Consider the following 24,597-nt stretch of genomic DNA (forward strand, 5'->3'; position numbering starts at 1 on the left):
GGGTGGGGAGGGGGAGCCGAGGGGCGGGGGTCCCTGGGGGGCGCAGGGCGGGGTGCCGCCGCCCGGGAGGGAGCCAGGCTCTCCATCGGGAAGCGCGGGGAGAGGGGCAGGAGGAGGGGAGCCCGGACAGGGACGCCAGTGCGGAGGCCCCGTGGGTCGGGGCGCAGCTCAAGCCCGGGCCGAGGAGACGACTGTCGCCGTCTCCCGGGGGCCCCCTGTTCCCCGCGAGGCAGCGCTGGAGGAGCACCGAGGGGGGAATGGGGAGCCCGCGGGGCCCCGCCCACCCCCACCCCACCTTCCGCTCGCCGCGGGCCGCGCAGCCACCTGGAAGGGGCCGGGGCAACAGGTTGGGTACAAGCTGGCAAGCGGGTGACCTTCTGTCCTGCGTCCTCGCGACGCGCAGCCCTGCAGACTCCGCGTCCCGGCGCCCGAGAACTTGGCTCCGCCGCTGGGTGGCGGCAGGCGGGAGGGAGCGGGCAGGGGGGCGGGGAGGGGCTGAGATGGTGACGCCAGGTGGGCTTCGGGGCTCCCTCCGTGGCGGGGACACCCCTTCCCCTCTCCCGGCCGGCTTGCCCCCACCCTGGGCTCGGAGCCGGACCCCCACCCCCACCCCCCGAGGGTGCGGGGCGGAGGGCGCGGGCCGCTGGGCGGCGTGTGGCAGTCGAGGGACTCCGAGCGGCCGGACGCAGGCCCCTCGCGGAGCCCGAACCCGGCGCCCCCCCGGCCAGGGGGTGGCTCTGACCTCCTCTGCGTACCCGGCGCTCCAGCGTGACGCTCACGCCGCACCCCTCGACTCTCCCCACTTCCCTCCTCGGGGCGCGCGGCCCACCTCTGCACCCCTCACTCTGCCCTTGCTGGCCAATGGCCTCGTTCTCCCCGCCCCCCACTGACACCCCCAAGGACCAGCCACCCCCAACCCCTTGGCAGCATTAAGCCGGGCAGCTCCTTACTACCGAACTGGGTCCCGCGCAAGAAAGTTCTTGACTTCCTGGCCCAGCAATGGATACATTGTGTTTTATTTCGTCCCAAAGATGTATTTATTGTTAAAGCCAGTCTCCACATTCTTGTCGCGTAAATATTGTGAAGGGAAAACGCTACCTGTCAAAACAAACGGACCCTGACCTTTCTACCCCGGGGTTCACGGAGCCTCCTTTCACTCTAGCAGGAATTTATTTACGACAGATTGCCCCCTCCGTGGATTATTTTTTGATCCCCCACCAGCAGAAGCAGAGAGGGTACAGGAGAGGGGGCTTTGAAGGAGAGGGCTGGAGGGCGCTGGGGCCGGCGGGTAGACGAATAGGGGGATTTTCCTCCAGACGTTTCCTCCCCGGCGCTCCCTGCGATGCTCGCTCCCTTATCTCACTCTCCTACATGGTAAATTTCCCTCTTTTCTTCTTAAAAAGAGTTGGGACCCCTAGAGAGCCTCCTCCCCAAACGTGTGCCTAGTGCGTGCACGGATATGCCTACCTCCAAATGGTTTTGTGCCCACCGTGAGGAGGGACAAAGGGTACCAACGAGCCTAGAGCCTACTCGCCAACCATTCTTTCCTAAACTTTGACTGGCCAGCTGGACCCAAGACTGATGAAGGCAGAGCACAGGCATCTTTAAGGCGTCTGCATACACAGGAGGAAGTCAGAAGGGAGAGGGAGGGCGCTGACAGGCAGAGGCCCTGCTGTGGGGGCTCCGGGTTGTACCTCTAGACGCTCCCACTCGATCCCCACGTGCTCCAAAAATGGGAGGCAGAGACTCCGGCGAAAGCTTTTTATATCTACGGTAGGTGAGGACCCAGTCAACACTACCGATGCCATTTGCAGTGTTGATTCCAATCCTGCCAGAGACAGGGGGGCTGTGAGGCGCCAGGGGCTGGTCACATTTCAGGCAGTCTTCCCCCCTCCCCCCCCACCCCCACCTCTGCCGGTTTCACACACCCCTGATGTGCGGTTTGCGCGTTTGCAAGAGGGGGTGAAATCCATTCCTCGCTTCGTCTTCTCTCCTCCCTCCCTTTCCCCCCCTTCGCAACCCGGAAGAGCTCCGCTCTCTACAGTGAGCAGAAGAAGGCGGAGGGAGGGGGTTCCTAGGAAGGATGCGCATCACCCAGGTTCTACTGCTGGCTGGAAGGCTGTGTGAGATGCCGTAAGCAGCTGGGGCGGTCAGGACCGCAGCGGCGACAACAGTGGCCAAGTCTGCCTGTCATTTCTGCCTTCGGATCTCCGGCAAGTCAGGAAAAAATAAATAAATAAAACACAGCTGGCCCGCGGGAGCCAAATACCCAGGTCAGTGAATATCGTTATCTTCTAACTCCGCACTCGCTTTCCCGCTCCACGTGGAGAGAATTAAGAGGAGGTCTCGACTCCAAAGGGACAGCTGCCCCTGGAAGAAAGTGAACTAGACCCCAGTCTTTATTGTCTTTTTTTTCCTGGTCATTGGCAGTCTTTGGCTTTCTGCAATGACCTTGGGCGAGCTGGTGTGTGTGTGTGTGTGTGTGTGTGTGTGTGTGTGTGTGTGTGTGCCCTTGTATGGAGGAAAAAGCTAGTAGAGCTAAGCATGCGAAGAAAAACTAAACAGAAGTGTAAGAGACGGCGGGGATGTTCCGGAAGGGCTGGACACACGTTTTCCACTTCAGGGAGGGCAGAGGATTGGGGGTAAGAACTCATTAGGGAAAAGCAGCTCAGCCTTCTCCCAAAGGTGGCGGGCGGAAGGTTCCAGTGCGGATTGCGTGTTTATTTCCCTTTGCTTACAAGTGTTTGCTTAGGCTCATTGTCTCTGCATACAATTAAAGAAACAGCTGTGTACTGTGAGATACAAGGTGGGAATCCAGATGTGTGGGCATCTGGCATCCCTGGAGAGCTGGTGGCCGGGAGGCACCTTTGCTTCCAGGAGCACCCTGAGGTGAGTGAGAAAACCACAGCCCAGAAGAGAGGGCGGCCAGGGTCGTGGGGGAGCAGGACGGGCAGAGGGGCGAGAACTCTACTTTCTCCTGGGACGTTGGACCCACAGTCACTCAGTCAGAGGCAGTTCCCTACAAAGACAGAAATCGGTTAAAATGCATGGGAAGTTGCTTGAGAGTTGCCTTGGTATACGTTTTCTTCCTCGCGGATACTGCTGGGTGCCCCGGGGAAACCCACACGGTGATTCCATCTAGGGCAGGGGATGGAAAGGAGTCTAACTCGCAGCATCTTCCCTCGGTTCGGTTCCCGTGTTTCTCGGCTCTTTTCTCCTCCCCTGTTGCCCACGTTCACTAGGACACCGGGGTCATGACAGGAAGGAGCTTATGGTCTTGCAGGCGGCAAGTAGTGAAGTAGCATGTGTAGCTCTCCACCCCTTAGCGATTGTGGCGGAAAAGGGGTGTGTGTCGGGGGGGGGGTGCTGGGGAGGTGGGGCGGTCCCGTGCCTGGCTTGGGGCAGGGAGTCAACCCAAGTTGATGCGCCCGACCTTGCAGGGCCCAAATGGCTGAGTGTGGGGAGGAGGCTTCCCATGACACCCTTCAAACATTTGTGTGATTCTAAGGAAGAGGATAGTTTGCTGCCCGTTGGAATGGGAGAGAGTCATGGTGTCCAGGTCAGCCAGACCAAGACCCAGGTCAGGGTCAGGTCCCCTGGGCTCCCATTATTGATTCCCCTGTGGGATCCATCAGGGGTCCAGCTTTCAGCTTCCAGACAGCCGCCCCGCCAGGCCTAAGGTTCCTGGCTTGAGAAACCAGCTGGGTCCTGAGGAGACGGGTGAGTGCTCGCTGGTTCACGATCCCTGCAGGCCCACCCTCCATTCTATGCGAGCTACCTCTGCCAGCCACGGGGAGACCCGGGCTTGGGGTTAGTCTGTCCAGCCAAAAGCCCAGAGACATGGGAAGCTGCATTTTCCTTTATTGATATTTCCACCCTGCTTTTTTTTTTTTTCAGCTGATATATGAGGTGGGGGTAAGTCGGGGGTGCAGTGAGTGGATGGGAGTGGGCGCCCCTGGGCACTCATTGGTGGAGCCTCTGTGTTGGGCCGCCCAGCAGCTCAGGGCCACACAGAGAGAGCCTAAGGAAGGGGCAGGTATGTGGGAGGCGGGTGGCTGAGAGCCCCTCTTTGGGAATTCGAGGCGGTTTGTGTCTGGGAACCCCGGGAGGTGGCAGGGAATTAGGGATCCTGATAAGGTGCGCAGGGGCAGAATCCAAAAGCCCACTGTTCTCTGGCACCCGGTTATTCTTATCATTTCTGGGCTGCGCTGACGCGTTGTCTCCTCTGCTCCTGCGCCTTTTCACACAGAAATGTGCCTTCGTTTCGCTGGATGTCTTTGTGTGTGGACCAAATATTTCTCGATCACCTTTTTCTTAATGGCCGGGGTAACCGGAGGGAGGTTTAACAGCCGCAGCGATCCGGCCAGGGAAGCCTCGTTGCTGGAGGCCGAACCCCGCTTTGCTTGTGGTCGCTGGGCAGCGGGGACTGGAGGTGGTGGCGGGGTGCGGCCGCTGGAAGGGCGAGAAAGAGATGCGTTGCCCAGGGTGTCAGAGCGGAGGTCTCCCTGGGTGTCCGTCGCTGTGGGTCTGCAGGCTCATGTGTGTGGTTGCTGTTTTGTTTTATATAACAAATTGCTTGAGGTCCGCGAGGTGGCAGACGGCGGAGAGCCAAGCGCGAGCCAGGGGCCTGGCGGGGAGAGGCGGGCGGGTGGGTGCAGCTCCGGAGGGAAGAGAAGGCGGAGGGCGTCTGCGGGAAGCCCTCTCCTAAGAGCCCTGAGATTCACAGATTTTACCGTGGGGTCTCCAGCGTGTCCAAAGGAAGATGTGAACAATTTGTGCTTTTAGAAGCTGGCCTCTCCTGTCTCCTGATCTGAAGGAAATGATCTTTCCCCATGTTCCCTCTCCCTGTTACGAACCCCCCACTTCCCTCCTTTCCTCGAAGCCCACCGTCCATGATCCAGGAACAAGCACACCCCGGTTTCCTGGCTAATCCAGAGAACCGAAACAGCACAATAGCTCCAAGAGTAAGCCCTCCTCCTGGAATGCCAAATTTTAGTGGCCCGAGAGTCGGCTAAGGTGAGAGCCTGAGGCTCCCCGAGCTGGGGCCGGCTGGGGGCAACAAGCCGGGAGGGCCGGGGTGCTGCGGGGAACAGAGCAGGTGTCCCAAGTGCACCCCTTCTCCTCCGAAAAATGCTGGGGCCTGGAGTTCACACGGGTGAATCCCGCACTGCTGACGCTTTCCTGGCTCCCGTGGTGCTCCCTTCCTGGGGAGTCCGGGATGCTTCAGCGAAGTAGCCTGAGGACCCCCCGGGGAAGGAGAGACTGAGTCTAGACACAGCCAGCTTCCACCTAAGGGCCAGTGGTACTGCTGGGAGCCGGATAAACGGCTAATGGCTCGGGAGGGACCATGCGACCTGCTGGAGCCCCCTGGTCCTCTCTTGGGTCTCCCACCTGTCCCCCAGACCACTGGGGCCAGGAAGGAGGGGCAGCTGGGAGGTGCGCCCTTCCTCGGGGTGACGTCAAGTCCTTTCTAATCGTTCTCCAGGGGGATCTTTCTCTCCTACCCAACCCCGGGGCTGCCCCCACAGCCACCCGCCGGCCTGTGCCCTGTTACACTCGAAAACAGAAATCCCCTGTCTTCTCCCTTCCTCCTCCCTCTTTCCGCTACACCCCTACCTACCCTTTTTTTTTTTTTCTCTTTAATCTCGATACCATCGGGGTTTTTCTCACCCGAGGAGAAGAGGGTAGTGGCGGAGGGAGGGCCAGGATCCCCCGAAGCTGGAGGGCCCAGCCTGGTGGTGGGGAGTGGAGAAGGAGGGGGTAATCTCTGAGCGCATCTCCTCTCTTTGACTCTCCACAGCTCTAGCCGCTCCTCCTGGCCTGGGCGGGTTTCCTTCCGAGTTTTAAACGGTGATAGATGAATAAGCAAAAAAAAAAAAAAAAAAAGTAAATTAAACCACCTACCACCCCTAAAGCGATGGCTCATTCCCCTGGGCAGGTAGACTCTAGGCCTGAGGCGGGTGGGCGTGGGAACCGGGAAGCGAGCTGTGCGGGTCGGGGGCTCTCTTCGTCTGAGTTCCCGTGGGTTTCCCCTTTGACGTCTCCACCTCCAGCATCTGCCCTCTGACAGTGAGTTTTGGGGTCCCCTGCTCGCCGTGTTTCATGGGAGAACGGCGGGCACTAGCCAACGCCTGCTGCTTTCTCATCACCTTTATTCCTCTCCCCGCTCTCTGCATTTCAGTTCATGCGGGAAGGAGAAAGGGGGCTTGGAAGGGAACCGCAGAGATACAGATACAACACAGGACGTGTTTAACCTGCGCGGTCCCGGGGCGCCGCGTCCAAGCGGGCTCCTTGGTCATTTAACCGCTGCAGCTCACGCCCGGCGGTGGCGCCTTGGGCCGTGTCCCCGGCGTAACCCTCCCGCCCCGCAGCCTGCGAGCTGTTTATACAGCTTTACCTGTGCTATTCTCTTAACCAGTGGAAATCCTCGCCCGGCCACGGTAACCTAATCCCAGGGCCGAGGCAGAGGAGGGGAAGGTGTGTACGCGCCAGAAGGGGGTTCTTCTCTCTTCCCGATTGGGAAGGAAATTGGGTGATCGAGGTGGGGACCCTATAGGGCTGCGGAGGAAGGGGGCCCGACTTCCACGTCCGTGTGCTCTCTGCTTTTCTCCCCCCGAACAGGCATCGGGGAGCCCGCGCGGTGGTCGCAGCGTGGACGCGCGCGGCCCGCGAGCGCGGCCGCCCCGGAGGCGCCCCGCGGGGCTGGCGAGGCCCAGGACTGGTTTCTCCGTCCTGGACCAGGACCTGCTTGCTCTCGTTCTGCCTTCAACTTGCCCCATTAGAACCCCCACACCTCCGACCAAAGTACCAGGGACGGGAGCCGGCCCTTCAGCAGCTCCTCCCCGCCCGGCCTCTCCTTCCAGAGCGCCCCGGTGCCGGGCGCAGCCAGCGCAAGGAATCGAATTAAACGCCTCTTGGCGGTTATTGTCTCTCGCTAATTGCTCCAACAATGGCCACTATTAAAACGGAGACACCCAATTAAAGGCCCCGCCGGGCAGCGCTCGGCTCCGGGAGACGAACTGGCCGCCGGCCTGAAGCCTGCAGACCGGCGGGCCGCGGACCCGGCTGGCGTGGGGCGCCGGCGCCGGCCTCGGCACCTCTGGCCTCCACTTCCTCCCCAGACGCACAGCCACCGCGGCCGGTTCACACCATTTTTATTGACCGATCGCAGCCAAGGAAGATTGATCGAGCGGGAATGGGAAGGGGCTCCTCCTCCCCCAGCCCCGGCTCGCCGGGGCCTCGGGGCCGCGCTCCAATTTCTGGCCTTTGCTGTAGCTCCGCGCCCTCCCTGCCCCCAGCCCCGCAGGTTCCCGGCTTCACTTCTGTCTTAACAGCGCGGCCGGGTCCGCCCAGGCCGGCGCCGCGGCTCCGGGGGGAGGGACGCGGCGTCGCGGCCCGGCTCCGCTTCTTTCTCCTGCCTGCAAATATTTGCTGCCTCGCTGGAAATCCGACTATTCCGCGCGCGCTCCGCTTGCAAAGTCCTTAAGTAAACACGCTCAAATGACCGCCCCAGGCGGCGCGAAGCACGCTCACTCCCCCTGCGCGGGATTAGTAACTTTATGACTTCGACCCCGAGGCTCGGCTCTCGGGTGAGCCTCGGCTCTCGGGTGAGCCTCCGCGGGCAGCGCGCGGGCGCCTCGACCCCGCGGAGCTCGCCTGGATGCGCCGGTCGCCAGGCTCGGGTGGGTGACGCTCTCTGGCCGCGTGGATCTCTGCTCTCTGGGTGCGGCGACCCCAGGGGTGAACCTGGGGGCGCGCTCCTCCCCTCTGCGTCGCGGGCTCCGGTTCCCTTGCCGGACTGGGTGACCCACTTCCTCCAGGACAGAGCTTCTGCGCTCGCGGGAGGGCGGGTGGGAGGGACCTGTACTTGGGCATCTGTGTGTGTGTGTGTGTGTGTGTGTGTGTGTGTGTGTGTGTGTATGCCCCAGCTTACCCCAACCGAGGAGAGAAAGTTAGGCTCCATTTCTTACCCTTTCCCCAAGAGGGCACACACACCCCACTCAACTTGACGCCTCCAGCAGCCGCCTCGAGGCCTGGCCTTTCCGACAGGCCCAACTGGCTCCCGCCGCCCCACGCGCGGCCCCGGGACCCGGCTCCTGGGACGGAGCCGGTGGCTGCGGCGTCGTTGGCTCGGCTCCGGGATGCTCGCCCCCGGGGTCCCGGCCATCCAGGCCCTTCGACAGCCCCTTACCCTGGTTAGGGAGGCCTCGCGCCCCGCAGGAGCCCCGGGCCCTGCAGCGGCGGCGGCGGCGGCATCCTCCTGGGTCTCCTCGCTTCCTCCACCGGCGCTCCGCCGGCGGCTCCCGGGGAGGAGGGGGTACCCGCGAGACCCGGCCAGGGCCGGGGTGCCCGGGGAGGGGGCCGTCAGGGCTGCAGGAGGGCGCTGAGGCGTCTCTGCAGGAGGCCAGGATCGGCTTTGCGGGCTACGGCGGAGGGGGAGTCGGGACCACCTTCCCCCCCCTCTTCCCCCCGGCCTCGAGCCCCCTCCCCTCCCCCGCCCGCACTGGGAGGAGGAAGCCCGGCCTGCATTTGCCGGCGAGGCGGGTCAGGCCGGCGCCTGGCCTGGCTCAGACCCCCGCAGCCCGGCTCTCCGCCTCAGGCCACGCGCTGCAGCGTCTCTCCGGCCTCGCTCCCTCCCCCCCTGCTTCCCCACGGGTCCCGGGGCCGACCTCGGCCCTCCCCGCCGGGTAGCCCCCTCCCCTCCTTTTCCCTACCCACCCCCCTTCCCGGGGCTCCCGGCTCTGGGGCTGGGCCCGTGACGTCAAACCCAGTGTGGCGTCGGCGAGACTGGCCGGCGCGGGCCATCAAAAGAGCAACGTCCTCTTTCCCAATTACCCACTGTCAGTCCGGGAACAGGGGCGGACCGGCTGGGAATTAAATGTTAAATACCCCCTACAGGCTGGCTCCATTACACCGGGCGTCCAGCCGCAGCCCCCCACGCCTCTCTGCCAGCTCCAAACCACCCAGACCAAGAAGGGCCTTCAAGATCTTTTATTTTTCCAAGGTGTGGGGAGGAGGTGGGGGGGGGGGAGACTCTCCATCTCGGTGCAGCCCGACTCGGTGCTTTTAATTAAAACGAATAAATGCTCGCCCCCCAACTTTTGTGCGATACACCGGAAGGCCTCATTTTCTCAAATATTTTCTCTTTGTCTTTTAAAATTGTTGGAAGCTCACAAGTTAACATTTTCAAGTCCTGGCGTCAGCAGCTGTTTTCACCCGAGGATGGCTTCCCCCCCTCTCGCCGTCCCCCCCCCCCGCCCCTGGCTTCCAGGTCTCCGGACCAAAAAGCCACGTTTGGGATTCCCCGCGTGACTTTGAACTGGGGTCCGGGTCTAGCGTCTCCTGGTCCGGGGCCGACGCGCGGAGGAGAAGCGCTTTTCAGTTCTTCTCTCTGCTTGCATCCTTAATGTTAAATCTCGGGGACTTTTAGCAAAAATGTGTGCGCGTCGGTCTGTCCTTGTTTATGAAGCGGTTTCCGCTGAATGTTAGACAGAAACTAAATAATTAAAAGGTTTGGAGAGCACCGTGTGCAGGAGTAGAGGCTGGGAGCTTGGCCGGCCCTAGAGGGAAGTGGTCAGAGTGGAAGAAAAAAATCGATGCTTCCTTACTGGGCCGCTCTCATAAACGGGAACTAAATGGGCTCGGGAGAAACATTAGGAGGGAGGCGGTGTGTGTGTGTGTGTGTGTGTGTGTGTGTGTGTGTGTGTGTTTAATTTAGGAATTTTCTTCCTGTCCCGTATCTAGAAACTCAACCCTGATTTCTAACAAACATCAGATTTAAGAAGACGGAGATTCCAGAGAAGCTCCAAACCCAAGATCGGGAGGACCCACGTTTCCACTACTTTCAAATAAATTTTACTAATCTTTCTACAATGATTGTGTATTAAAACACGACATCTCTCGCCCCCACTCTAACACACACACACACACACACACACACACACACACACACCCCACGTTAAGGTTGAATACTGATGCTTTTCCTTCATCGCATGAAAGCCATCCTCCAGAACTTACTTTTAGGGACGCTCTCTTCTATTTCGAGTTTTTTGTGTTTGCAGGGAATTTTATGGGGTGGAGGAGACAAGAGGGAAACATGGCTTCCGCTCAGAGAAAACCCCAAATCAAGCTCTCAGTGCCGGCCGTGGGATCGCCTGCGGGAGAACCCACACACTGCCCTAGGGTGAGCAGAGGGTGGAACCTGAGTCTTCTTTTCCCGCCTGACCCCTGCCCGCCCCGGCCGCGTTTTCGGGCTCGCAGGCTGCAGGCGCCAGGGCGCCGCTAGGGGATGCAGTGGCTCAAAGGACCGACAGAGGCCGGGGAGGTTGGAGCCCGCGGGGCCGGCCAATCGCGGCCCGGCCGCAGCCTCGCCCGCTGATTGGCCCCTCCGCGGCCCCGCCCCGCCCGCCCCGCCCGCCCCGCCCCCCTCGCCGGGGCGTCTGGAGCCGCACCCCCTCCGCCCCAGGCTCCCTGGCCCGGGCGGTGCGAGTCCGGGGACGGTCGCCGCAGTCCTGCCCGCCGGCCGGGATGGGGGTCGCTGCAAAGGGGCCGGTTCCTCGGCTGGGGAAAAACGCCGGGAGCCGGAGTAAGTAGGGCCCTGGGCGGGGTGAAGGGAAAAGTTGGCTAAGTGGAAAGAGGCCCCGAGTTCTTGCTTTGCGGCCGCTCTCACTGTACTTAGGGACCTGGCTGGCGTGCCTGTGTCTGTCCCTTTCCTCTTCACCCATCACCATGGTCACTCAGGTCGGAAGCACGCAGGGGCTGCAAATTCCAGGTCTGGAAAGGCAAAGCACGACAGCTGAAGCGTGCATTTGAGAGGCTTGCTAACACAAAAGGCTGGGGAAACCGTGCACGGCGGCCACCCGAGGAACACACACCTTCCAATAAAGGCTCGCTCCCTTTGCCCGATTCCCCCAGCTCTTAAGCAATTCTCTCGAGAGGCAAATCCCAAAGTCCTTTGGCATGAAAACCTTTTTTTTTCTTTCTCTCGTCGGTTTTTATAGGCACGTAACCCCAAATCCATAACGTCCCCAATACCGGATTGAATTGAAAAACAAGTTTGGTCATTTAAAAAAAAAAAAAAAGAAAAGTCTGAAAAAAAGAAAGGCTGCCTGTAGAAATTGACTTTATGAATGGGGCAGGCCGGTTTCCCCGGCACGGAATAATCCACCGGGCCGGAATGAATTGGCTGGAGCGGGAGCCACATTTAAAGGGCCAGAGCGCGCATTCCCTCCTGCCCGCCCCCCTCCGCCCCAAACCCGGCGGGCCTTGCCCACCCGCCCCGCCACCCCCCCCCACCCCCGCCCCCGGGCCGCCCTCCGCGGCGCCCCCCTTCCGGTCAGTGGAGGGGCGGGGGCAGGGGCGGAGGGGTGCAGGGGGGGGTGGGGGTGAGGTCCTGGAGCGGGTTTGGGTTGCAGTTTCCTTGTGCTAGTGATCCTGTCCCCTCCTCGCCAGCGCCAGGCTCCTCCCCCTCGGCGCGGATGACACTAGGACCTCCTTAAGTTGCGTCGCGCCACAGCTGTCTGCGAACACTGAGCTGCCTGGCGCCGTCTTGATACTTTCAGAAAGAATGCATTCCCTGTAAAAAAAAAAAATACTGAGAGAGGGAGAGAGAGAGAGGAAAAGAGAGACGGAGAGCGCGCGCGACAGAGCGAGCCACGCAATCTGACCGAGCAGTTTCTGCTCTCCCAGGTCACACGCCTCCTCCTCCTCCTCCTCTCTGCTCCTCGAGACCCAGGTTGGTACTGGCAACTTTTTTTTTTTTAAGTTTGATTTTTCTTTTTTTTTTCCCCCCCCTGCTCCGTTTGGGAGGACTTTTCAAAATACTGTAAACTCAGCCCCGCTCTCTTGGGAGGCTGGAAGGCAGGTCCCGGGATCGCCGTCCCCGGGGGGGAGGGAGCCGTCGGCCGAACTGGATCCGCTCAGTCAGGGCAGGGCCCTCGCGAGGGCCAGGCGGCCGGGGATGTGCCCGGGACTCGTTCCCTGGGCGGCCGCGGCCGGGTTTGCCTGGCTCGGGAGGAGGCGTGCGCGAGTGCGCGTGTGTGCGCGCGTGTCCTGGGCGCGCGGGCGCGGGGCCGGGCGGCCGGCGGGGAGGTGGTGCCACTTCATAAACTCAGGTGCTCCGGTCCTCAGGAGCTCATCCAGGTCTCTCCGCTTCTCTCCTTCGCAGGTGAGCCGAGCAGCGCCTCGGCCTCGGAGCCGCTGAGGAAGCCCCGGCGCAGAGGAGCCTCGTCTCTGCAGAAGTCCAGCCACCCTCGCTCGCCCCCCACCCCCCGCTTTCAAATTCGGTCCCCTTTTATCCCTCCCTCCCTGGTTTTGGGGGATTCCTTTTTCCTTCCTCTTCTTCTCCTTGCTAAGCGACCACTTAAAAGACTTTTCTCCCCCTCCCCTTCTTTGCTCGCCTTTCCTTCCCACCTTTCCAACATTGCCCCACTGAAAGCAAATCGTTAAACGACCCCCGCCCCTCCGACGGCAGCAGCACCTGCAGCGCCTCGGAGCCCCCCCTCCCGCCCCCCCCGCCTCCCCCCCCGCGACCTCCCAGCCCGACCGCCCTCCCTCTCCGCGCGCGGGTTCCGGGCCCGGCGAGAGGGCGCGAGCGCAGCCGGGGCCATGGAGGTGACGGCGGACCAGCCGCGCTGGGTGAGCCACCACCACCCCGCGGTCCTCAACGGCCAGCACCCGGACACGCACCACCCGGGCCTCGGCCACTCCTACATGGACCCGGCGCAGTACCCCCTGCCCGAGGAGGTGGATGTACTTTTTAACATCGACGGTCAAGGCAACCACGTCCCTTCCTACTACGGAAACTCAGTGAGGGCCACGGTGCAGAGGTACCCTCCGACCCACCACGGTGAGTGCGCCCCGGGTGCGGGGACCCCCCCCCCCGCCCTCCAGCCGCCGCCGCTCCCCCTCCCCACTCCCGGCCCGGGTCCCGGAGGCGGGGAGCGACCAGGGGGTGGGCAGACCCCGCGAGAGCCCCCAAGTGCCGCTCCTGCCACTTTTTTTTTTTTTTTTTTTTTTTTTTAAATTGGGGCCCGGAAATGCGCGAGGAAGCAGCCTCAGCCGCCGCGAGAGTGTGTTTTTAAAAAGTCGCAGCAGGCGTCTCTCCGCGGCCGGCGCGCCTGGGGCCTGGCGCTCACCTGGAGGGCGCCGGGCCGCCCCCCTCTTCTCCCCGGGCGGCCGCAGGTCCCGGGGGGCCTCCGCGGTGCGGGGCGCGGGGAGCCCGGGCTCTGCCTCTGCGGCCGCGGCTCGCTGGGCCCGCAGCCGACGCCGCCAAACCGGCTGGCGCTCGGTTCCTTCAGAGGGTCCCGCTCCCCCAGCTAGCCTGGAGTTCTGTGTCCCGGGGCTTCGGCCAGCGTGCCTCAGTTTCTTTTTCCGGCACCTCTGCAGAAAGGCCCGAGAGAGGTTTATCCGCACCCCTGTTTTTGTTTTGGTTTTATGATTATTACTTTTTCAACCTTTCCCCAAAGCGAGTGCATTCGGTGGCCAGGCAGGTCCCCTGCTTCCTGGCTCTGGGGAATGGGATTCTGGAACTTGAGCGGGTTTTGCTGGAGACACTGCTGTCTTAAATTTGAGACATTCGGAGTTTTCCTAGATTCCCGGCTGCACAGAATTTTCCTGCGTCTTGTTTTTAGGTTGCCCCATTGCCTGCTCCCCCAAAACTCTAGCCTTACTGTCCCCTCCGGCCTACGACAGTCCCATTAGGCTCGCGGAGAAGAGTTAGGATCCACCACAGGGCTTCTTTTTTACGTGGGGGCGATTCCAGTTGTCTTTTGTTTTTGTTTTGTTTTGTTTTCTCCTTTCTCTTTCACCTTGAAAAGTTGGTAAGAGTTCTGAAATGTTAAGAAATCCAGCCCTGTGTGGTTGGGGGCGGGGGGAGCTCTAAGCTTTCCAGCCTCCGTGGGTTCCTGAAGAAGAAACAGAGGCACAATTTCAGGCAGAGAAGATGGGAGCCTCTCTCCAGGCGACGAGGGTTCCCTGGTCCCCGTGTCGCCGATGACACAGTCCCTCCTGCAGCAGGCATCCTCTGCCCTGTTGTCACCGGGCTTTAAACCATTGTCTCTGCGGATGGGGCGCTCTTTGCCCTGGTTCGGTGCAGATCAGCAGTTAAGTGGAAACGTAGAAGCAGGCTTAATATTATTTACTATACTACTTCCTGCATAACATGAATCTTGACCCCTTGGCGTTCAGAGAACTCTCCTTCCCCCTCCCCTCCCCTTCCTCTCTCAAGATTTTAGTTTCAGTATTGTTCTTAATGGTTAAATAGAATGTCAAATGCTGAGGCAGGTAGTGGATTAAAAGATCAATACGTGTGTGGATTTGCACTTACGGTTTGCATTTGCCCCCTCTCGGAGCGGATGGAGTTGTCTGAGTTATGGTCATCTTAAAACTGCGTGTTTCAAACGCAGGCTGAGTGTGCTGTGTGGATAAGTCAGCTGTAAATACATAAGATGGAATTTCGTGTCTCGGGGGCTCCGGTGAAAATTCGCATGTGGCCCTGGGGGAATCACAACTTTGAGGGCGTATGAGGGTTACTTTATTTTTCTTTCTAAAGGATTGGGGAGAGTGGGAGAGGCAGGGCCCAGCCTTGCAAACTTCCTCCAGTGGTCTGAGCAATTACTATTTCCTTGCAAATCGCGTTTCAGGCCTTGCCAGTCGTGAAGGCACTGCAGAGGGGTCGCTTGAAGGGAACCCCCGAAGGCTCCCCCTGCTCCCTTCCAAGCCCTCTCCTTCCTGCACCGGGGCCAGGGAGCTGGGCCTGTCTCCAGGGTCCGAGTATCTTCCTGGTGCGGAGCAGTTGTGCGGCCAGGCTCACCCCTTCAGGCCTCATTATTCACAGCCGACTCTCTTATCAGGCTGGCTGGGATTAGGTCGGCGAAGGGGGACGCTGGGCCATTGATGGAAACCAATAAATCAAGTCAGGTTCTGGAGAGGGACTGCAGGGATGCCATTCAGAAAGTGTATCTGGAGAGCCCAAATAAGCCCAGGGGCCGTCTCCACTCCCTCCCAGCACCTCTCGGGTGTCAGACACAGGCCCTTCGTGCTGCTGGATCTGATGGGACATTGGTGTGGCACAGATGGGTGTAGAGGGTGTGCTGGCCAAGGTACCGGCGGGCCGGCCTGGACGAGGGAGCGGGCCTGCGCCCGGGACTGTTTGGGACTGCCCGGCGGGGAGGCTGGGGTGGAGGGGAGGAACCCCAGATGCGTCCGAGGGCCCCCCCTCCCGAAGCTGCTCTCACGGGCATCTCTCTCTCTCTCTCCCTCCCTCCCCCTGCATCCCCCGTCCCCGCGCAGGGAGTCAGGTATGCCGTCCACCTCTGCTGCACGGATCTCTGCCCTGGCTGGACGGCGGCAAAGCCCTGGGCGGCCACCACACCGCCTCGCCCTGGAACCTCAGCCCCTTCTCCAAGACGTCCATCCACCACGGCTCCCCGGGGCCCCTCTCCGTCTACCCCCCGGCCTCGTCTTCCTCGCTGTCGGCGGGCCACTCCAGTCCGCACCTCTTCACCTTCCCGCCCACCCCGCCGAAGGACGTCTCCCCCGACCCGTCGCTGTCCACCCCGGGCTCGGCCGGCTCGGCGCGGCAGGACGAGAAGGAGTGCATCAAGTACCAGGTGCCGCTCCCCGACAGCATGAAGCTCGAGTCCACGCACTCGCGGGGCAGCATGACCACCCTGGGAGGGGCGGCCTCGTCGGCCCACCACCCCATCACCACCTACCCGCCCTACGTCCCCGAATACAGCTCCGGACTCTTCCCGCCCAGCAGCCTGCTGGGGGGCTCCCCCACCGGCTTCGGATGTAAGTCGAGGCCCAAGGCGAGATCCAGCACAGGTAGGAACCAGTTCCGCTCCCCCCACCCCTACGCGCCAGGTCCTTTCTCCTCCCCCCACCTCTCCCTTCCCCTAAATCCAGGGCAGGGAGGAGGGAGCTAGAGTCTGGCCCCTCAGGGGAGCTGGCTGGTGTTCCAGACCCTTCTGAGGTTTGATTTCTTCCCATTCTTCCAGCGGGGAAAGAATGAGGTGTGTCCTATCTCATTCCAGTCCTCCGAGCAGAGGGGAAGTGGGATCCAATTTACCTCACCCCCTTGAGCTGGAAAGGAAAAAGACAAACAAAAACAAATACCCTGTCCTGCCTGCCTGGGGACCTCCGGGTTCTGCCTGTAACCTTTAGTCCGTTTCCGAGACCAAATGGGAAGCCGAGGGAATAAATCTTTAGTGTTTAATGCTGAAACGAAACCTTAGCGAGCACAGGTCCGTCCTGTGACCGCCCCCTCCCCCCTTGGCCTCTGCGGCTGCCTCTTCCTCCAGGCTGAGCTCGGAGGGGGTCCTGCCGACAGGACAGCCCCTCAGACAGACGTGTATGATGAAGGCGTGGGGATATTTGGGTGGGGGTGGTTGGGACCCTGGCAAAAACCGCACACGCATTCTTGGCATGGGAAAGGGGGCTGTCATCCCAACTTCTGGGAGAGAGGGGGGCTCTGCCCTGGGGAAACCGGAAGGCAAATCAGAAGGCAGATGGACCAGCTACCTGAAAGCGGCAACGCAGGCAGGGGCAGGGGGGTGGAGGGCGGGAGGGTGAGGGTGGTGGTGGCAGGAAGGCGTCGTAGGACCTAGTCCTCCCCTGAGCTGAAGCCAGAAGGGGTAGGGAGGACTGAACAACATTCCCCAGGTGTGAGTCTCTTTCGCTTCCTCCGCACATCCTCCCTCAAACGAGCACCCCCTGTCTAAAAGCGCGCTGCGTTTTATTCTCTTGGTGTAGACGCTTGCTGTAGAAAACAAAACAAGACACCCAACCCCCACAAAATATCTTGGCTTTCAAAATAAAATAATCCGTCGCCAACGTTGCTCGTTGCTCGTAACCAAAGAGGCTGAGAGACCTCGGGATTCTCTCCCTTGAGCTTTAACTGTATTTTCAAAAGACGATTTTTTCAAAGAGGGTTCTGTCTCCTCGGGTGGCTCCGTTTTAGGGATGGGTGTTTCTGTCCTGGCTCCTTCCAACGTCTCACCTCTGCCCTCTATCTATAGAGCTCCTAACATACAAAGACGGGATGAAGATCGCTCGCTCTTTTAGCTCTTTTAGGGGTAGGACGAGCGGTCTTGACACAAGGTTTGCAAAACCCCGGTTTCAGAAACTTCCGAGGGAGGACCCTGGGAGCCCAGTGACCATGAGATCACTTTTCAGGGTTTTTTGTTTTTTTGTTTTTTTTTTTTCCAGGGTGACATTCACTCTGACTGCCTGGGCAGGACTGTCTCTATTTAGTTGATATGTTTTAGCTAATCCAATTATTTTCAGACTGCTGCACGCGACAGTCGCATTGTTTATCCCGCGCCAGGAACTTTAATAGAGTCCGGATGCGGTTAGGCTGACAGAAGAACTCAGACCTGCGTGTTCAGTACATGAAAGTCGGCAGAGGGAGAGGGAGGTAGGCTAGCTGGTGGAGTCTAAGAGAAAGCAAGAGGAAGGGAGACCGGGCGGAGGAAAGTGGCCACGCTGCCTCGCCAGGGGCTGGGCTGGGGTGTGGGGTGGAGGGTTCGACAGAAATGGGGTTCAGCTTTGCTCAGAAAAGCCGGGATTAGGTCAAGGCTTTGAGGACTGATGGCACAGAGAGCAAACCGGTGCATTTTGAGGTTAGCGATGGGATTTTTTTTGTTTGTTGGTTTAAAGTTCTCTTTTCTGGGAGGCGCCAAGTTTTGGGGGCAGGCCGTGGTATCTGAGGCCGGCGTGGTGGTTTGTGTGTGTGTGTGGGGGGAGGGGACAGAGCAGAACGACTTTTCCAAGAGCCTCTGGTTTCTCGCCCTCTGCGTCTACACCTTCAGTCTTCCGAGAGTCATTTCCTTTTTCTCTCCCTCTTTCCCCTGAACTTTTGGGGGCGGGTGGGGGAGGAGACAGAGCCGCAGTTACCCTAGACCAGAACCAGGAGCACCTATGCTCCTATTATTATTATTATTATTATTGTTATTTTTATCATCTTTTGATATTTTGGGGGAGGAGGGAGAAGACAGAAGACATTGCAATCTGGCTTTTTACTTCCTCCTTTTTATCCCTCTCTCACAGTCAGACACCCCAGAGCAGCCCATCTGGGCAGCCAGGGAGCTGGGACTTCCGGGAGTGTGGGAGCGGGAAGGAGGGTTTCCAGACCCTTCTGGGTAAAGGGGGTGTCAGTGGCACACTTCTCTTGAGGATGGAGTTCTCTGGGTTTTAGTGGTTGCTTTTTTTTTCTTTTTTTCAAGTCTTCTTCACAAAAGCACTTGCCGAAGGTGGAGACGGGAGAAGGGAGGGTTGTCACCGTTGGGAGAAACGGTTGAACGGTGGTTAGCGCACCTAGTGCTTTTTTAACGCCCGCCCGGGCTGTCAATGCTGGGTCTCCCTCCACAAACAAAAGACCAAGCCTTTTAGCAAAGAGGCCAGTTCTCAGCTGTCCCTACCCTTGTCTGATCTCGGGCATCTGGAAGCCTCTGCGCGCACCCCCCCCCCCCCGCCCCACCCTTCCGTCCAGCCCAGTTTCTCAGGATTTCAGTTGGAGGCCAGGGGGTGTTTGAAAACGGCGGTCGAATGTCAGGAGGCCTCTGTGGTTCTTGTCACCTAAGAGAGAGGTGTCTGTCTGAACGGCTCACACCAGGCAGTGAGCGAGGAGAGGGGAAAGAAAGCAGGAGACAGTCGGGGCCTCCGTGAGGAAAATCGGTTGTTTGGCAACAATGAGAAAGGGGGGAAAAAATAAGAAAAACCCAGACGAGGCAATCGCGAACTTGCGGAGTGAATCAAGACAGAAAATTGCTCTAGTGTGCAGAGCCTCGCTGAAGAGGCAACCGTTGCTCGTGTTTGAAGGTCCCTCTGAAAAGGAAGCTGTCACCCTCCCCACTGCCTGCCAGAGGAAAGGAAATCTGACTGTTCACGTCAGGCTGGGAGATCCCCCCGCCCAGGTGCCTAGGAACGGGGCTGCCCGCCCCACACCAGCCGCAGGGTGACTCCACCCCAGCCCCTGCCCGAGCCCCGGGAAGAAAGGGACAGAAAACGTGGGCACCTGAGAGGCCCCGTCTCGCCAGGTCACGGGGAGTGGGCCTGGGGGCCGAGCGAGGACCTGTCACCCCAGGTGACAGCCAGACCGCTGTCACCCCAGAAGGGGCCGGCCCAGCGCCTACTTGGGGCCCGTGGCCCACCCGCCCCCTGGCTGGCACCTCCTTGACCACTTGCCCTTTCCTCCTTCCTCCCCGCCTCCCCCTCGCCCGCCCCCGGCCTCGGCTTCTGGCCTCGGCTTCTGACCCCAGTGCAAGGTGTCTGGATGTAGTTCAGTCCCCAGCCTTTTGGAGGTCTGGTGGAAATGGTGGACATCTGCCCATGTGCTTCTGGAACACTACTGCCCGTGTTTGTAATAATCTCAGGGGCTCTTGGGAGGCTCTCTGTAGACCTTTTATGGAATTTGGAGGAAAAAAAGTATAGAATTTCTCTTAACTCCTTATGTTTTTTTTTTTGTTTGTTTGTTTTTTCTGCAAAAGGAAAATGGACAAAAACTATTCAGTACCATCGTGAACTCCAATGTCAGGCAAAACCCCTCCATTTCTGAAAGTCTTTTTCCTTTCCCAGAACCTGTCCCTAGAGGGAAAAAAAAAAAAACCCCACAAAAAAACAGGCTTATAGATGTGAACCCCTCCCCCCCCCAAGTTCTTCATACTTGGTTTAGGGGTTTCCAAAGGCCAAACAGGTCCCAGAGCCCTCGAGCCAGCCTTGTTCTCCTTGTACAGGGAACCGGCCAGATTCCCAAGCAGCCTGCCCGGTTTTCTTCCTCCACCCTGTCTCCCTGGTGGTTTGGAGTTAGCCGATTAATCTCCTAAAAGGAAACAACCTTTGGGGGCTCATCTTTCTCCCCTTCCTTCCTCCCAAACCTGCCCCCTGGCGCCTCCAGAGAAAGTCCCCTAGAGAGACCAGCTCTGGTGGGGCCCCTGGCTCCTGCCGGCCCTGGGGGGGGGGGTCGGAGGGTGGGGGGGGGCGGAGTGGGGGTGAGGGGGCTTCTCCCGGTCTGGGGTGTGGCCTGCGGAGCCACTGGTCCACACCTGGCCTTGGAGGATGAGGCCCCCCCAAGAGCTGGGCAGGTTCTCCTAGAAACTGCCTCCCCTTCCTTCTCCCGAAGAAGTTGCAAAGAAATCAGGGACTGGACTCTCCCCTGTGGTCCTCAAGTGCCGTTTTGAGGGAGTCTCTCCAGCAGCTTTCCCTCCGGAGATGGGTCTGGGTCACTCTCCCTGGCCCTTGAGTGAACCGGCCTGGCCGGTTTTTTTGTTTATTTTGTTTATTTGTTTTCTTGGAAAAAGGGCAACTGTAGAGAGGTCTAGGTTAAGGAGCCGACCAGGAGCCCCCCCCCCCCCCCACCCCATTTTTCCTTAACTGGCCTGTTCTGATCTTGCCCCTCACGCTGCTCTCCTCCCGCCAACATCTCCTGGGGCCTTGCCTGCAGATTGCACTGTTTCCAACACCTCCTGGCCTGGTCCAGCTGGGGTCACACTTACCCTTCAGTCTCTGGCACAGTGGCTGGAAAATTCTAGAAAACCTTGGCCTTCTCTGGAGAGAAAAAAGATGGTGGGAGAAGTGAGTGGATCCCGCTGGGTCTTCATCTATTACTTGCCAGCCAGGGACGTTTGCAGTTTTACTGGAAGTAAAATCTAAAGCCTGGGGTCCTAAAATCAATCAGCCGATTGATCGATCTATTCATCTATTTATTATCTGTTTCTCTATCTCGCCATTGATTACTCTTTCCTTTTCCACCACCGTCCTAATCTCCGTGGTCGAATCAATCTGCGGACACAGACCCGGCGATGATAACGAGGCACCTTTATTTTCCTTTGAAGGAAATGAGTGGAATGTTTTGCTCTGCCGTTGCCCAGGCCTCAGAATTTTCTCAGGGAACTATTTCAAGTTCAAATCTGCCTTCCTCCTTGGCTGTGCCTGATCTTCCTCGTCAAGTCAGGCAGCCCCAGAGCAAGGTCCTGCTGCCTTTTCTTCATGTGTCCCTTCTTGGGGCCAGAGCTGAATGCGGACGGGGCCACACGGTGACCCTTGTCCACTCGGGAGCCACCTGGAGGGAGGTGGGGGTAGGAAAGTTTCCTAAAGGAGGGAGAAGAGAGAAAGTTCTTGGTTCTACTTTCCTTCCCTCGTTCCGAGGGAGCGCTGTCAGCTTTTTCTGTGTGTTTTTCCTCCATAAGTGACTTATGTGTGATCTTGTTTCCAGAAGGCAGGGAGTGCGTTAACTGTGGGGCCACCTCCACCCCGCTGTGGCGACGTGACGGGACCGGGCACTACCTGTGCAACGCCTGTGGGCTCTACCACAAAATGAACGGACAGAACCGACCCCTCATCAAGCCCAAGCGAAGGCTGGTGAGTCCCCCCAGAGAAGCACTGATCTAACACTAACCATTGTGTGTTGTTAATTTCCTCTCTTCAGGAAGGAGAGCTTTCTGCAGGAAATTGGCAGGACAGCTCAAAATCATGTCAGCTTGCTTGGGATAGTTTTGTTGGTTTTTTTTTCCCCCTCCCCTTTTCTTTTCTCAAGTTAGACGTACAGAAAAGCTCTCCCTCTTTTTCGTCTTGACAATTCCTAAGTCCCTTACCAAATTTTTAAGGATGCTGGCTTTCTGGTGATCGAATCCCTAATGTATTTACATGAGAGCTTTAATGGGACGCGAGCAAGCGATGTAAGATTCGCGATAATCACTGTGACAGGTAGGACGCAGACGGAATGTTCCAGCCACCATCTAGGACGTGTCCCTAAGTGCCAGGGCTCCTAGTGAGCACGGTCTCAGTGCGCTTCCTTCGTGCCGTGGATGAGTCTCATGAGCCCATGCTTGAAGATTGATGGGGCCAATTAACTGAGTTTCGCGAGCAGCGGCCAGTGAATCTGGCGCAGTTTGCCTTCTTCCGTGGTCTTGAGAATTGAGAACTTGCCACAGCTAATTCCTTTGGGAAAAACTTGTGTGATTCCTGTCCTGCCTCTTGGTCTCCTGTCTGCTGCATTTGGTCTTAGTTTCCCTTTGAACTCCTGTCGGTAGGGTGAGGGTTTTTGATCCCTGCTTCTTTCTTTCTTAAATGTCTCGACCTTTAGGAATAATACTCAAGGAAACCTGGCACCACCAAACATTTATAAAGAAAATCAACAGAAGTTCATTTGTAAGCTTGTCTTTGGTACCTCAGGCTCGGATTGAGTACCAAGTGTAGGCAACAGACAAATAAAAGCAGGCTTGGCAAATGACAACCCTAACCACAGTCAAGAGATCAAAATGCTTTTTGTGGTGATGACATTCACCAAGCAGAGAGGGGAGGAGGGGAATTTCCCCACGCAGATTAATGGATAAAGGTAGCATCCATCAAATTCTAAGGGTGTGTGTGTGTGTCTGTGTGTGTGTGTGTGTGTGTCTGTGTGTGTGTGTGTGTGTGTGTGTGTGTGTGTGTGGTGACGGGGGGGGGACAAATCTTCTGTATTCTTTTCAAAGAATTATTTGTCATCTCCATCAGATTTTAGTGCAACTCAACACCTTTCGCATCCTTTTCAGAAGGAAAAACTTTCTAGGGATGGAAGTGCCCACGTGACTTTAATTTTTGGCGATCCGTGGTCTCTAAGCTTTATTCCTTCTGATCTTTGCCCCGTTCGCCAGCCTTTCTCAACCTCCCCCTGCTTGTCCCCATGCACTTGGGTTTTTCTTTTTTTTTTTTTTCCTTTCTCTCATGTGCAAAGCTAACTTCCTAGGAAAAAGCTGCCGGATATCTGAGCACTGGAGATAACTCATAAACAACAACTCAGCTTCCCCAACCTAAACATCAAGATGTTTGAACATATCAGAACAAGACGTGTTTGAAAAAAAAAATGGCTGGAGGTGTTAGCACAGAATGAATATGATCGCACCACAAAAGAATGTTCTGAATCACTCAAAACCTGGCCTTAGTAAGAAAAAAAAAAAAAGAAAGAAAGAAAGAAAGAAAGAAAGAAAGAAAGAAAAAAAGTAAGAAAGAAAAAAAGAAAGAGAGGAAAAGAAACATAACTAACAACAAAAACTTTCTCGTTCAAATAAGTCATGGTACCATCAGCATAACTGGACTTTTTTTCTAAGGTAAAAAAATAAAGAAGGAAAAAGAGGGTGTAAAGTCTCAGACGATGGGCTGAATGATGAGTGAGAGTGCATTTGACATTTTCTTGGGGTTTCTACTGTCTGGGCAGATCGCATAGGAAGGCTCTATGTGCATTTTATAGACGTGTGTCTTCATTCATCTTTCGTAAGTCTCCAGAACTCTGAGTAATAATTTCTTTTAATTCCGGAGTTCACTGGCTGTCGCATTTCAAGTGTCTTTTCTTTCTTACTCATCTGTTCTGGGTGGTTTTACATTTTTAGTTCCATAGAATTCATTTGCTCCAGAGAGCGACTCAGAGCAAGCGCATTCAGGATAGAGAGCTATTTTTTTTTCCCCCATCCTTAGATGTATTTGACTTATGAGTACCTAGAACTTTCTTTGTCTTCTTTCCTATAATGCCTGTTCCTTCGTGCCAGTGCCGTGTCTCCGGTTTGCTATTTTTGCTTTGCACATTTGCAGATTCAATGCAGCACACCCAGCCCATCCTGGAGTTAGTTCTTATGCATGATGCCTGTCTAACACTGAATACACTCCAGCAGGAAAGAGAAGAGATGACTGCAGAGAAGATCCATACGATATTTTTTTCCTCGTGTTGCCAGGTTTTCGGTGTGTCTGAGGGCTCGCTGAGTAGTTTGCTTTATTAATGTACTTTGTCTCCTGCTAGTGAACCAAACACTGTGGCTTTTAGAGGGTCTGTATAAATTCGCCTAGAGTCTGTGGACCAGAGACGTGTTCTGAGGCTGCTTGTATTTATGTGACTGTCACTATACGGGGAGGGACTAACACCAGGAACCTCATCGTCTGGAGCTTGAATTTGACCGGCTGGCAGTGTGTGCTTGGAGTACACATTTAAAGTTGCTGAGCTGGGAAATCTGGTGCCTGGGTAGATATTAATCTACTGTATCTGAGTATCTCTTTTAAAGAAGAAAGTACAGGAAGATAGTAATAATCACACGATAACATCATTGTCAGAATCATTAAGCGCTGATTTTGTGTATCATTTTCTTCCCAAGAGCATGCGAGTGAAAGTTATATGCGTCTCAGCTTAGCACATTTCATCAAGGCAGGTGGGCATGGGCATCTAGAGGAGGTCAGGACTACGGTGAATTATTCCAAAACGGGCAGCCGGAAAGTAGAACTTTTTTACTTATGACAGATGAGAGCTGTTTTTTTTTTTTTAAGTTATTAAAAAAAATTTTTTTTAATGTTTATTTATTTTTGAGAGAGAAAGCCAGGCAGTGAGTGGGGGAGGGGCAGAGAGAAAGGGAGACACAGAATCCGAAGCAGGCTCCAGGCTCCCAGCTGTCAGCACAGAGCCCGACGTGGGGCTCGAACTCACGAACCGTGAGATCATGACCTGAGCTGAAGTCGGACGCTTCACCGACAGAGCCGCCCAGGCGCCCTGAGAACTATTTTTAATTCCCAGTTTTTTAGAACACAGAAAATAAAGAATTACCGAAAAAAAAAAAATCTAAAAAACAAACAAAACCC

At 57.4% G+C, this 24,597-nt stretch overlaps 1 protein-coding gene across 5 annotated transcripts in view; it reads left to right on the top strand.

Annotated features, from left to right (window-relative positions):
• The first annotated feature begins 3,561 nt into the window (after positions 1–3,561).
• The window catches only part of GATA3 (GATA binding protein 3), a 28,838-nt gene continuing 7,802 nt past the window's right edge, over positions 3,562–24,597 (top strand). Inside the window, exons 1-4 of one of the 5 annotated variants that reach the window (XM_047065523.1) lie at positions 3,562–3,720; positions 12,167–12,847; positions 15,292–15,828; positions 21,215–21,360. In XM_047065523.1, coding sequence (XP_046921479.1) covers positions 12,607–12,847; positions 15,292–15,828; positions 21,215–21,360 — 924 coding nt within the window. In that variant the 5' untranslated portion in view covers positions 3,562–3,720; positions 12,167–12,606. Of the gene's footprint in view, positions 3,721–10,091; positions 10,184–10,531; positions 10,586–11,443; positions 11,735–12,166; positions 12,848–15,291; positions 15,829–21,214; positions 21,361–24,597 lie in introns of those variants that run through there. The other 4 variants (XM_047065521.1, XM_047065522.1, XM_047065524.1 and 1 more) reach the window with 4 other exon arrangements.

Source organism: Lynx rufus, unplaced genomic scaffold (assembly GCF_022079265.1).
Source record: "Lynx rufus isolate CCGP_SWC_20201006 ecotype Redwood Valley unplaced genomic scaffold, mLynRuf1.p SCAF_7, whole genome shotgun sequence".
NCBI lineage: Eukaryota > Metazoa > Chordata > Mammalia > Carnivora > Felidae > Lynx > Lynx rufus.